The sequence below is a fragment of the Mixophyes fleayi genome, chromosome 5 (assembly GCF_038048845.1).
Source record: "Mixophyes fleayi isolate aMixFle1 chromosome 5, aMixFle1.hap1, whole genome shotgun sequence".
Lineage (NCBI taxonomy): Eukaryota > Metazoa > Chordata > Amphibia > Anura > Limnodynastidae > Mixophyes > Mixophyes fleayi.
This window is the reverse complement of record NC_134406.1, coordinates 264885842-264900215: the sequence shown is the minus strand read 5'-3', so window position 1 is coordinate 264900215 and position 14374 is coordinate 264885842. Positions and strand designations below refer to the sequence as shown.

Below are 14374 nucleotides of genomic sequence, written 5' to 3'. Positions count from 1 at the left end.
AATGGAATCAATAAAGCTCTCCCAAATCTATAAAAAAGCCTTTATTTCATTCTTCTTTAGTTTTTTTTACATATTTTAAAAATGTATTTTTAGGCTGCCATTCAGTTTCTCCAGGGAATATCCCTAAGCTCTCCTGACAAAAATACAACATTAAGTTACAAGGATTGAAAGTTTTTGCAGCGAAAACTAGTCCTATCCCTGCTTAATAATAAATAGGCCCCATAGAGTAAAACACCTCTGGTCCTTAAAAGGTTAATCACTGAACACTTTCTTGGAGCCGTACACTACATTCTATTTTAGCGTTCTCGCAACTGAAGCATCCATGGATTTTCACAGTAGAATAGTTTTAGGGAAAGCGGATTATTACTATGGATTGTTTTCATGAATATTCTTTCTGCACTAATCACAGTTGGCAAAGTAAAGTGGCACACGTCCCTGAGGCGTCCTGATCGAGGCAAAGTAAAATGTTTGCAGCTGATAGCAAGACAGGAATTTTATTTCTGTGATTACTGGCATTTTTTTTAGTACATTTTCTTCACAACAGTTCACTTTTCTCTCTAACTAATGTGCATTGTAATCCTGATTTGCTAAATGTAAAGTTTAATTTCACCTGTAACCTTAACTACTGGTTATTATTGCGTAATTGCCTGGGGAAATTCAGAACAGTAATTTTATAAGGCTGCAGGGCTGGATGTATAGAAAGTCCCAGGACTGAAGAGGCAGATTTGCAGGGGTTTATACAGTTCCCACGAACATAAATTTAATATCACAAATAAGATCATATCTAAGTAAACTGGTGAAGGGAATTTGCACCATAACTTGCATAGGGGTGTACAAAATCAAAAGACTGGTCTGTAAGTTACTAACGCATTTTTCTTTACACAGATTGTATTGGAGGGTATTTAATTGATAACATGCTAAACTTATTACTCCTAGTAGTCTGCAGGTGACAAGAGGACATCCACTTGAACTGGAAGTAAATCGTTTTCACCAGCAGCACAGGAAAGGGTTCTCTGCTGTAAGGGTAGTAAGGCTTTAGAGCTCTTTACTTAGGGAGGTGGTGATGGCCAATTCAGTATATTAAATTAAATTTGAGTTCTTACAATAAATGCTACCTTCAGCTATGATTATTAAACTGTGTTATTAGGATGATGAATCCAGTTATTTAATCTGACAGCCATTTAAAAGGTCCAGGAGGATCCATTGGCAGATACAATGATGGGGTTATCTTTTGACTTACGCTGGATAAATACAGCTATTGCACATCAGAAAATGATGAACTTTATGTACCTAACTATGCAGAGTAACTATGTAACTATGTGAGTGTTCCCTGATTAGGGAATACAAATGATCAGAGAGACAGATTAGACAAACCCCATTTGTAATGTATAACTTTTTCATACCTTTATATTCATTTCTTGTGGAGTGGACTAACAGTCTCCAATGTCATTTGCAGCTTTTGTCAGCAGGAGAAATTGCCGATCACTTTCCAGTCGTGCGTGGTTGACAAAGAATGTGAGGTGTCAGAGTGGTCGGAATGGAGCTCTTGTGCCACGGCTTGTGATTCAGCGCCCCCTAGTGGTAACCGTACCAGGAAAAGGACTATTAAACAATTTCCCATTGGCAGAGCGAACGAATGTGCAGAACTGGAAGAAAATGAATCGTGTATACCACCAGCGGATGGGCCGCACGCCTGCGTAAAGTAAGTATGGAATGGAAGAATTAGCACAATTACTGGGGTCTGCAGAATCGAAACATGCTAGAATGTAAAAATTGTATTGTATAAGTATATTATTTATGCAAAACCATTTTTAGTGCTAGCAGTGTAATTGTATTGTAAAAAGTCTGATTCAACCTCGTTTTTGGGCCACTCTCTCCTTTTGTACCAGAGGCAGTGTATTACTGAGCTGTATGAAATAAAAATTCCTGGGGGTAAATGTATCATAGTCCGGTTTTTGCATCACGTGCGAGATTGGCGAGTTGACAGCTAAAATTTAAAGCAGCGCTGGCTTGTAAAGGCAAGTTTGCCTTTACAAGCCAGCGTCGCTTTAAATTTTAGCTGTCAACTCGCCGATCTCGCGTGGGATGCAAAAACTGGACTATGATACATTTACCCCCTGGAGTATTTATATATATAACTAAATAGGCCCACTATGCTCTCTTTCAGTCTTCAGTAGCACAATCTGTTAGGAGGGAGGTGCTTCTCTATTCACACTAGCAGACAGTGACTGACAGCTAGGTAGGATGTGCACAGTGTGTATTGGTTCATTCGTACCTAGGGGCGTGGTCAGTGATGACACAGCAGCTCAAGCTCAGCTCTTTGACCTGTATGAGATCCCATTAGGACATGTAATGTTGTGGGTGGGCTACTAAGTTACACTGTAGCCAGAATAATCTTATTTCAATGCAAATTAGAGCACATGACCCTTAAAGGACTGGCGCCCCAATTGCTCACCCATGTAGAACAACTTGTCAAAGGGCAAATCACCAATCATATTATCCCATCTAGGTGTCATTCAGCGAGGGCTTACCATTAACTAGTTATTCAGTACAATACACCCGCTACAGAAGAATACTTTACTCGTATGGGGTGTGCACTAACTTGGAGAACTATACTGCAAGAACATTTGTAACCACTCCTGTGATACTGGGCTCCTCCCCTTTAATTATTGCTTTCTAAAAATTGTCTGTACAGCACATCTCTCCTCATAGTCGATCAATCAACTGCATCCACAGATATCTTTCTCTTACTTTGTCTATTCCCATGATCCAGTTTGGGCTTGCAGGTGAGCCGTCAGCTTATGGGAAATTCAGGAAAAGACTTTGGGCTAGATTTACTAAACTGCGGTATTGAAAAAGTGGAGATGTTGCCTATAGCAACCAATCAGATTCTAGGTCCTGATTCATTAAGGATCTTAACTTGAGAAACTTCTTATTTCAGTCTCCTGGACAAAACCATGTTACAATGCAAGGGTTGCAAATTAGTATTCTGTTTTGCACATAAGTTAAATACTGACTGTTTTTTCATGTAGCACACAAATATCACTTTTAAATTTCAGTGTACAAATAAGCTATCAAGTATTTGTGTACTACATGAAAAAACAGTCAGTATTTAACTTATGTGCAAAACAAAATCTAATTTGCACCCCTTGCATTGTAACATGGTTTTGTCCAGGAGACTGAAATAAGAAGTTTCTCAAGTTAAGAACCTTAATGAATCAGGCCCCTAGTTATCATCTATTTAGCAAATTCTACAAGATAACAGCTAGAATCTGATTGGTTGCTATAGGCAACATCTCCACTTTTTCAATCCCGTAGTTTAGTAAATGTAACGCAAGTTATAGTGAAAAACAATAGTAAGAGAAGTTTCCAGTTTGACATAACACAACACATTTTATTAACACAATGTTAAAGCTGCTCTACCACATTAGGAAATTAGATCCAGGCAGGATCTAATTTAAATCCACAATTGAACACATAAAAACCGTCTAGCTGATCTTATGAATTTGAATTGGAGAAAACAGAAAAGATTTTGAGGTTTATCTTAAATCTTTTTATTTAGAACAGAAAGTCCAACATTTCACAAAGTACAACAGAAAGGATATTCTCATTTAGAGTCGGGCGCAAAGTCCGTTTCAGGCGCATCCTGCACGTTTCCACTGACGGACATGCGCAGTAAGCAACAGTTGCCGGCAGTTCTGTCTGCTTTTCAGACGCAGTGTACACTTGCAACAGCTTGCGTCTCAGTACGAGGAAAAGGGTGGAACACAGGGTTATGTAGGCGTGACCATGAATAATTCAGATACTGTGGGCGTCTACCTGCAAAAACTACCCTAGTCGGATCAAGACGCAGGCGGAACATACGTCAAAAAAGACAGAAAAAGTGCGGCAGGAATTAGGTGGCGCAAGTAGTTAGTTAGTTAGCTGCAGGAACTGGGAGCAGTTTGGTAGGATATTACGAGAGGGACGCAACTGGGGTTGCATGCCAGTCGTAATACCCTATAAAGCTGCGGCACACTCCCACTCCTACTCTTTCATGTAAGTCTTAGACGCACATTGCGTCCGACTCTAAATGAGGCCCAATGTGTATAACCGCGTAGAGGTAGAATATCAAAAAGTCAATTTAAGAGAGTGACCAAAAGGACAGAACATAATATTGACGATTGTAACTAACACAGGAACTGTCCTGTCCAACAAATCAGGGAACATGATCTAAACTCAGGAGAGAAGTATAATATTCTGATGCATGGTTTTACAAAACATAAGGAGGGGTAAGTGAATGGGGGCAGGGAGTGGGGGGGGGGGTTGTGACTCCATCCCCCAGGCAACCAGCAGAGTAACAAAAAATAAGTCAAGAATAAAATGAGTGTAATTCAATGTATCCAAAGCTCTGAAAAAGTTAGTTTAGACATTTCCTGGGCTTGGGGAATTGTTAGATACCAAGGCTCCCAGATTTTATGGAAGGTCTTGATCCTATCGTTAATCAGGCTTGAAATAAATTCCATAGAGGCTTTGTGCCATATTCATTTGTGCTTGGCTGTTTTTTTTTATTCTTCAATCTTCGGTAGTATGAAATTTAGCAGCGTTGCAGTTGTTAGGAGTTAATTCATCACTTGGATACTAATTGATTTTATGGGATTACACAGCCGCATAACTAGAGGATCAAGGTCATGTTTATTAATCCAGAAATGGGACAATTAACACCAAATGAATATGAATGTGCCACAGTTTTTACAACACTTGTTAGATGAAGTGGGATAAATAACGTGTAATTTAGAGGGATACAATATTTTGAGTTTTATCCAATGAGCCTCTTACAAAGAAATCGTATGCCTTTATCACAATTATTAGAATATAATTCCATCATACATTGTAGCACAGTATCCCACAGTAACCAATCATCAAATAGCTTGATCGGTCTAGCGCAAGGATGACTGAAGAAAGGACGTTTCTGATTGGTTGATATGGGTTGTCAATAGCAAAAAAAAAGTTTCCCCCCCCCTCAAAGATAAAATTCAGGATTCTAAGTGTCATTTTATTATGATAGATATTTTGATAAATTCAAACCAAAAGGATGTTAAAGTACCCAAAACGACATACAGTATGTTGCAAAAAAATATCAAAAGATATCTGCATTTAGATCTATTTCTGTTTTAAGACTTTGTTTCCCACCACCTTAATTTCTACACAAGAAGGGTAATTTATAGGAGTGCAAAAACACAACCCCATCAGTCAAATGCTGTGTAGTGATGCCATACTCTTATTTCTGCCCTGTTATACATTAAAAAGGCTGTATTTTTCCATGGGTTTGCTTGTTAAAGGGACTCTGGAGCTGGCTGCATCCAGGAGTCAGTATGCATTTTGAGTTAGACCTATTTGTGTCACCTAGGTACATTTATTGGTGCGCAGGTACCCCAAGTGTCCTGCCGAAGGGGAAGGAAATCAGTCCTTAATGAATCAGGCCCAAAGAGTTTCTGAGTCTTCAACTGCCGTTTTCAGGCAGAAGTCCTATTTTAAGTATCAAGAGAAGAGACAGGACTTAATCCAGTAAGCTTTGGTACCCAGTGAAATGATTTATAATAGGCAGCATAATGTATCTGTTTAAATATGTTGTCGTAACTACAGCTTTAGGAATGTTGTTATCTGTGGAAATATTTACATGACATGTGATCTGGGACCTAGGTACGTCTGGAGAGCCACAGAATGGACGGAGTGCCGCATTGATCCCCTGCTGAGTCAGCAGGACAAGAGGAGAGGGAACCAGACGGCGCTCTGCGGGGGAGGGATTCAGACACGAGAAATCTACTGTGTACAAGCCAATGAAAATCTGCTTTCTTACCTCAACACAGTGAAAGATAAAGAAGGTATGTCTGTTATTTATTGTATGTCTAACTTCTGAACAATTGCTTCTTATAATCCACATATTTCCTTTTAAAAAAAAAAAAAGACATAGATCGTCTGCATTCACCATGTACAGACAGGGGTGCAAGAGGGGGGTGCCCACATTGTATAAACAAAAAACAGGGATACTCTGCACTCTCCTTTTCAGTAACAATATTACATTAATGGGCCCCCACTACTTGGCAAAACTTAGGACCACATCTAGAGATGAACCCAATTTAGCATAAATTGGACCCTGTAACTTACTAAGAATTTCGAGCTGCACGTGGGGATTCCGGGCCATAATACCAATCCTAGGCTGGCAAGCACGGGTCTGGATTCATTAGTGAGTGTCACAATTCCGAATGAGGGGTATCTGCTAACGTTGATGCAGCTCAGGTATAGGGTGCGGAGTCTAACGCGTCCCCTGGTCTTCTCCAGGAATCCCCACAAGGAGGTATGGGTTCCGCTGCTGGGGGCCAGGGCCGCCATCAGAAATCGTGGGGCCCAGTCAAATGAAGCAGGCAAGACCCCCACCCCCTCCCATGAACCCCCCGCCTCATGAACCAGGGCCATCTTTCCGACTGGGCACGATGGGCAGATGCCTGGGGGCCCAGGGGTAAAGGGGGCCCAAGGCAATGGAAAAAAGAATCCTGTAGAAAAAAACCTTACCTTTTGTGGTCACAATCCGGCTCCCTCCCTGGTCCCCTCTTCCATGACGGGGGTCAGACTTAGGTGATTGAAAGGTAAGTTAAGGGGGGCCCTAGTATATATATATATATATATATATATATATATATATATATATATAATATATAAGCCTAGCGGCGTGTGTTAGTCTGTGTGTGGGAAAAAAAACAACAATCTGCAGCGCCACCTGCTGGGCGGAGTTTTACACTGACCTACTAAATTCTTAGCATTATCTAATATATAAAAGTAAAAGCCTAGCGGCGTGTGTTAGTGTGTGTGTGTGTGTGTGTGTAAAAAACTATTTTCTCAGAAAGGGCTCATCCAATTGACCTGAAATTTGGTATACTGACATTATTTGACAAAAAAAATTGAATAGTAAAGTCAGTTAACTTCCATCATCCCCCCTTCCCCCCGTGGGAGGGGTAGTAAAGGCTAAATTTACAAGTTGAGGACTTAAACTCATTTTCGTGAGGTAATTTTACCTCATGAACACACATGTGTAGCGGCGTGTGTTAGTGTGTGTGTGTGTGTGTGGAAAAAACTATTTTCTCAGAAAGGACTCATCCAATTGACCTGAAATTTGGTATACTGACATTATTTGACAAAAAAATTAGAATAGTGAAGTCAGTTAACTTCCATCATCCCCCCTTCCCCCACGTGGGAGGGGTAGTAAAGACTAAATTTACGAGTTGAGGGGTCAAACTCATTTTCGTGAGGTAATTTTACCTCATGAACACATATGTGTTGCGGCGTGTGTTAGTGTGTGTGTGTGTGTGTGTGGAAAAAACAATTTTCTCAGAAAGGGCTCATCCAATTGACCTGAAATTTGGTATACTCACATTATTTGACAAAAAAATTAGAATAGTGAAGTCAGTTAACTTCCATCATCCCCCCTTCCCCCCATGGGAGGGGTAGTAAAGGCTAAATTTACGAGTTGAGGGGTCAAACTCATTTTCTTGAGGTAATTTTACCTCATGAATACACATTATAAAGGGCGCTTGCGTTGGGAAGTAACGCTTTTCCCCTGAGGAGGCCTGGGCTAGGCCCAAATGCATGACAAGAACCTTTTTAAGACCTTAAGTAGCTTGAATTGACTAGAATGCATGAGTATCATGCACGGGTTAACTTGTGTGTCCACCAATAGGAAGTTCGTCATTTGGAACTTCCTGTTGGTGGATGCGTTCCACTGCGGAAGTTAAGGCTGGCGTCTTCGCTGCTGTCTTCAGTCTGGCTGTCACAGTGACAGCCAGGCTGAAGATAGCGGGCCCCCTGGTAAGAGTGTGCCACCGGGCCTCCTGGTGAGCCCGGGCCCGGTACAAGGGTACCCCTGTACACCCTGATGGCGGCCCTGCTGGGGGCACACAGGTCGCGGTCCCTTACAGAGCCGTATAGCGAGGTACAAGACGGGTAGTCAGGTAAGCTGGTTCGGTAACATGCTGGCAGTGGATAATGCAAGGGAAATCCAGAAGAATGGTCAATCTAGCCGGGTCAGTGATTTGCAGAGGATAACGGTACACAGGGAGAGTCCAATACAATAGTCAGGCAAGCCGGGTCGGTAATAGGTATGCACAGGGAGAATCCAAGGAGAGTAGTCAGACAAGCCGAGTCAATGGGAACACAGAGAAGCAGAGAATAGTCAGAAGCCAAGCCGAGGAAAACACACTGGAAACGCTGGAGCAAGGATGACCTAATACTCAGGCACCAGCATGGGGTCAGAGTCTGCCCTATATACTGCTGAGCACCAATGAAATGCCGACAGCATGATGTCATCTGCCACCGCCGGCAATCCGAGTAGCGTCCCGTTGCTTTGCAACAGGACGAGCCTGCTCAGTGGAGCCGGCAATGGAGCCGGAAGCCTCGCATCTGGTTGCCAGGCAACCAGACACGGTGGAGGAAACAGAAGGCAGCCGTCCTAAAGGAGCAAACGGACGGCGCCTGACAGTGATATCGGGGGCCGCAAAAAAAAATGTGGGCCCCCTGCCAAGGTATTACCTGCCCTGTGCCAAAAAATGCTACGGCTCTCCCCACACCCCTGGTGCAGTTGGTGTAGGGTAATTGTTTAAAACTAGATTTTATAAATATATATTTTGTCCATGGTGGACTACAGGTCCCAGCATTCTGAGGCTGCCATTAAGTGTTTGAGCATGCAGGTAGTACAGTAGTAGTACCTGCATTCAGCTACTATAGTAATACTACAAGCGCCAGCATACCCATGGCTACCAGATTTTTTCATGTTTCATGTCCACTTTTTAACATTGCAACCTGGATCACCTAGGTGGGGGTAACTCTTGTTTCTAGGAGTAGACTATACTTTTTGGATTGTGTTGCCTTCCTATGATACTCAAACATCTTTCCCTTTCCAGGAGGGCTACCATGGTTCCCAGATTTGTCAAGAGAGTCCCAGTTTTTGCCACAGGAAAGCATAATTACTCCTTAAGTACTCCAAGAATTCAGACTACCAACGACAGCAGATATCAATCTTACTGCGTTCAGCTCCCACGTGGGCATTTGCATTGAATCATGTGTCACATGACCGTCTGAGGGTGTTAATTTTAATATCAAAGTCATGTGCACCAGGGCCTGGTTGTCCAATAGGCTGACTAGGCTGCAGCCTAGGGAGCAAGTCTTCTGGGGATCGCAAAATTGTGACAGGTTGAGGTACAAACTGAAATCAGATTTAAAATATAAAAGAGAATAGTTGTTCTCCAAAGTAAAAAGAAAGTGTGAAAGAAAAATAGAGGAAGGTTTAATCTTGACGCATTGCCATGGTAAAGGCTGAAGACAATGAGTAATCCTCGGGCGGCCGCTTGAGGATGAGCGAGTAGGAGAGATGAGGATGGCGACAGGTGCAGGAGTGACAACCCCCATCTTCACATCTTCACCCTCTGTAATGTTTATGCCTCTGTTCTGCTATACAGATCTGATTTTAATGAAAACGAAATGATTGACAGAGATTGCTGTGACCCTTTTTAAAAGTCATGGAGCTGGGTTTTCGAAAACACGGGAAAATAAACATTGCTGGGGGGGAGGGGTGAAGGAAGCCAGGCTTTGAATTAAGGACAACTCCGCTTTTACCGACTGCGTTTCAGCCTGGTGTGGAAGGCAAGGGAGAGTAACGAGCACATTAGCCTAGGGCGGCCTGAACCATTAATCGGCCCCTGATGGGCCCCCTAAATTTTGGTTATGTTATTAGGATGTTTTGGACCAACTTATTAAAATATTACAGTTCACAATAAAATAGATTTTGTTGAATGCGTAACAAATGCAGCAGTGTCATATTTTCCAGCTGATAAATATATGCGGTACAAGAAGATAAGATCCTAGTTAATATCTGATTGGTTGCTAGGGGTCATCGCACATTTGTGCTGTCATCGTATTTTGATTTATTACGGCTAACATTTCTTATAAGAGAGCAAAGTCCCACTCTTCCCTGGCCAATACTCTGCATAATCCCAATATGCATCCCCTTAAGAAACCACATATTAAACACTGAAATGAAAATGACAGGTCACAGCATCCCCCAGAGCCAGTAAACCAGGCATCTATAAGTGGGGATATGTGCTTTGGAATGTGTGCATAATTATGCTTATTTTCATCAACTAAGGCTTTGATCAGTCATCCAGTGCCACCGAGCGGGTCTCCTGTGCTGGCTGATAGCAAATAATACAGATATTTATGGTAATCATTTTTATACACACCGGTACATTTATATTCTCAACGATTTTCATACACGAGCATGTAGAAACATTTTCTTTGCAGATTTCGGCATTAACAACATTATATCATTTTTCTACTGAATCCTCTGCCTTAGTTTCCTTAACATGCACAAGTATTCGTTTATGGGTGCAAATGTGACACCCTGCAATATAAACTCTGATTATAATGAACGAATGTGGATCAATAGTTGCAAAATAGTAAAGATAAAAGGTGCTCAGGATGAAAGATGAGAAAATCAGTTACCGTTTTGAAGTAGCAATGGTCGTAATGTGCGATCTTAGGTCGCGCAAAGCCATGTTACCGAAGTGGGGAGCAGGAGGACTGCGGAGAGGGATCATCTTCAGATGGCTTTACCCATCGGGGTCAAGCTCCGAAAAGCTAGGCTTTTTGGAGCTTGTTAAACTATCTCACATTGAAAATGATAGGCACTGTGGTTTAATGCAAAACTTCAATGATATCTCATGCGTTAGGGTCTTGTTAGAAAGAAGTGATACTTAAAAATGCCTAAACAATGCAGGAAAAGTAATTTCTGTATGGTTCATGGCTTAATAAATAAGCCCCTAAGATTCTTCCCTTCCTCATAGATTTGCATATATGTAGTTTACAGTGTTCCGTAACTCTAACTGGTAACTTGACTCAGGAACTCTATTACGTTGACCCAAGGGGTAAAGCTTATCATAGAAGGGGCAGACAGTATTATGACAGTCCCCAAACCACTTAAAAGCCTGCTCACAAGTTTAATTTAATATTGTCTGACAAATCTTCAGGATCAGAAACTCATCACACCTTATATACTCATAAATTGCCTCTCCTAAGCCTCCAAAGTCTTCCATAAAATTTGCCCAGCGCACACATGAACACTGGTTAGGGTCTGCGGCATTTTCTTTTCATTGAAATTGATCGCATAACTATCACCATGTTAGTAGATGCAGAAGGATGATGAATGATATCCGCCGGTGTGTGTAGTCCTCTTCAGATCGTAGTAATAGTGTGAGCCAGAATTAATCTTTCTTGGCCAAGTGTGGACAAACTGAACAGCGATCCCGTTTCTGGACTGTGTGTGGCCAATGTTAGAGACAGACTCTCTTAATAAGACAGACCGGCCCCGACCAATCACAATGGTACCCAGCACCGAAGCCAGCACGATGCACTAGTCTGGTGATTACATATACATGGTGTATATGCACTTTGTACCACTAGCTAGATTTTAATTGTTCTTGTTAAAGAAAAATAACTTGTGTTAAGGGAATAAAGTAAAAAGTTTTTAACCTGTAAGACATTAGTGGCTCAGGGCATGAATCATATAAGTCTCCATACATCTGCAAATCATAGAGAGCTTGGAGTTGTTGAGAGTTTCATGTTTTCTCATGAAGATGCCGGATGAGTTTTAAAACATGAAAAGTGTCAGAGGTTTGCTAGGTCTAGAGTCAAAGCTTGATAAAACTTCAGATTTTGGAGTTGTAGTTTTGCAACTGAAGGAAGAATCATCTATTAATCATCTATAGAGCTTTGATCTATACTTAAAGCTGCATCTAGACTTCTCCCTCCCTCGCCGCTGCACACCTGCGTCCCCTCTCTGCCAAGCCTTACACTGGCTCCCCTTCTCCTACAGAATCTTCATCAAACTCCTCTCCCTCATATATAAGGCTCTCTCCAAATCCACTGCTTTCTACATCGCCAACCTCATCTCCTCTCTGGTCGGCTAATGATCATCACCTTTCCTCCCCTCTGGTATCCACATCTCCCTCCTGCAAGATATCTCCTGTGCTGCCCCCACCACTGGAACGATCTCCCTCGTTCTATCCCCTAGCCTGTATAACTTCAAATAGTCACTGAAAACCCATCTGTTCATAAAAACCTACCAGTCCTCCACTTAACCATTTCACCATGTAGTACACCTCACCCTCTTTCATCCTCCATCTCTCCCTCTCTTACTTCTTGCCCTCAGATCCCCTTACATTGTCTCACCCACTTGTCATTTAGATTGTAAGCTCTAATGGTCAGGACCCTCTTCCCTTCTGTTCTCATTACCTATAACTTTTGCTCAACAGCTACACTGTGTACCTCCTCCGTGGGCTCTCTGCCCATTGACACCACTTCTCCATTGTCTTCACACCTCATCAGTGGCTATAAACCTGTTTTTTACGCCCATGCTGATGTGCACAGGTTTCAGCCTAGGCTGAATATATCCCTTCATCATCATTTATTTATATAGCGCCACTAATTCCGCAGTGCTGTACAGATAACTCACTCACATCAGTCCCTGCCCCATTGGAGCTTACAATCTAAATTCCCTAATATAGACACACACTCACACATAGACAGACGGAGAGACTAGGGTCAATTTTGGTAGCAGCCAATTAACCTACCAGTATGTTTTTGGAGTGTGGGAGGAAACCGGAGCACCTGGAGGAAACCCACGCAAACATGGGGAGAACATACAAACTCCTCACAGATAAGGCCATGGTCGGGAATCGAACTCATGACCCCAGCACTGTTAGGCAGAAGTGCTAACCAATAGGCCACTGTGGTACCCCTTGTACAGAATATACCCGCGGAATATACCCCTTGCACCCCATTACCCATCCAGGCCATCAGTGGCTATGTTGAGAGTTGTAGTATTATTTCTTTACTGTATTCAGGGGCAGGCTGGACTGGGGGATATCTGACCCCTGGGCCAGTCCCATAGTGGGCTACTTTGGGCTGGGCCACTGGGTCACCTGCATTTTCTTTTCCCTTTAAAATGATCCTAACTGGATGCTGAGTCGAATCTTACCCCCCAGGCTTTAATGTGCCAGCCCTCCCCTGACTGTATTGTACTGTTATACCATGTACTCAGGGGCGGGCTGGCCCGGGGGGCAGGGGGGCCGCCCCCTGGATGCAACATACCACATTTTTACCCGCGGCCACATCTGATGACACGAGATGCAGCCACATCATCAATGACGTGGCCTCATCCCGTGTCATGTGATGCGGCCGCCTGTGTGCCCCCCCAGGATTCCCTCTCCCAGCCCGCACCTGCATGTACTGTCTTGTTGTTGGCCCTCTATACGAGGCTGCGGACCTTATGTGATGCCCTGCAAATAAAGGTTATTAATAATAATAATAATAATAATAATAATAATAATGATAATAATATAATAATTTCTGTAGAACAACTGATCCCGTGTTCTGAATTCGATCAAACGAAACTATAATTTATTTAATATATAAATAAATATGAGCTATTCTCCTACTTGACATTTTACTTTTTTTGAATCCCTTTTTTTCATTTTATTTTAATTTCAGACGGCCACGTCCATGGCGCATCAAAGTCCAGCGAGGCGCCTTTCCTGTCCATCACTTTTGAAATAACAGGTGGGTTAAAATTAATAATAGGCTTCTTTTGTTTGTTTTTTTACACTAAAAAAAAAAGATTCCCCTAAATCAAGGATCAGGATCAGTCCCAGCATGACAGGGTATCTTGGAACTTGTAGTTCCACCATGGCTGTAGAATTGCAGTCTGCCTACCCGTAGTCTCAGTAACAGCGACATCCTGGTATTATCCGCATCATGGATTTTAGCATTCATGAAAAATGAAAATGTTACCATATTGTCTCCATCTGTTGAGAGTGTCTGATTCTTTAGTGATTCATTTATTTGTGACTCTATGATTTATTTATACTGATACAGTCTTTGCTTATGATTCGGCATTCTCTCATCCTCTTTAGCATCTGTTAAAGTGATGACAGGCTTATAGTATATTGGAGCTCTGTATTCAGGGATTTTCAGCTCTTGTCTGCAGCTAAAACATTAATAGACCATCATTGTGTAATGGAATATACTCTCATTTTAATCACTGTAAAGACAAAACATTCCTTATTGTGATTTCAAGTAAAGGAAAGAAGCATTTGTAATATGAATGAACTTATAGTTTTATTTTTAGAAATAAACATTTTGGGAGAGGTGTATTGTTGTATCCTTGCTATACATCGCTGCGGAATCCATGGCATCTTATATATAGAGGATGATGGTATGTTAGTCTAGTTACCTTTCAAAGGTACAGTAAGAGCTTAATAGAAGGTATTCACATGCTTTCAACTGCTGA

General features: G+C 42.0%; 1 protein-coding gene across 1 annotated transcript in view; it reads left to right on the top strand.

Annotated features, from left to right (window-relative positions):
• Positions 1 to 14374, top strand: part of THSD7A (thrombospondin type 1 domain containing 7A) — a 212397-nt gene that overhangs the window by 114703 nt on the left and 83320 nt on the right. Inside the window, exons 3-4 of the mRNA XM_075214043.1 lie at positions 1457 to 1702; positions 5683 to 5864. Of these exons, the coding sequence (XP_075070144.1) occupies positions 1457 to 1702; positions 5683 to 5864 (428 nt within the window). The remainder of the gene's footprint in view (positions 1 to 1456; positions 1703 to 5682; positions 5865 to 14374) is intronic.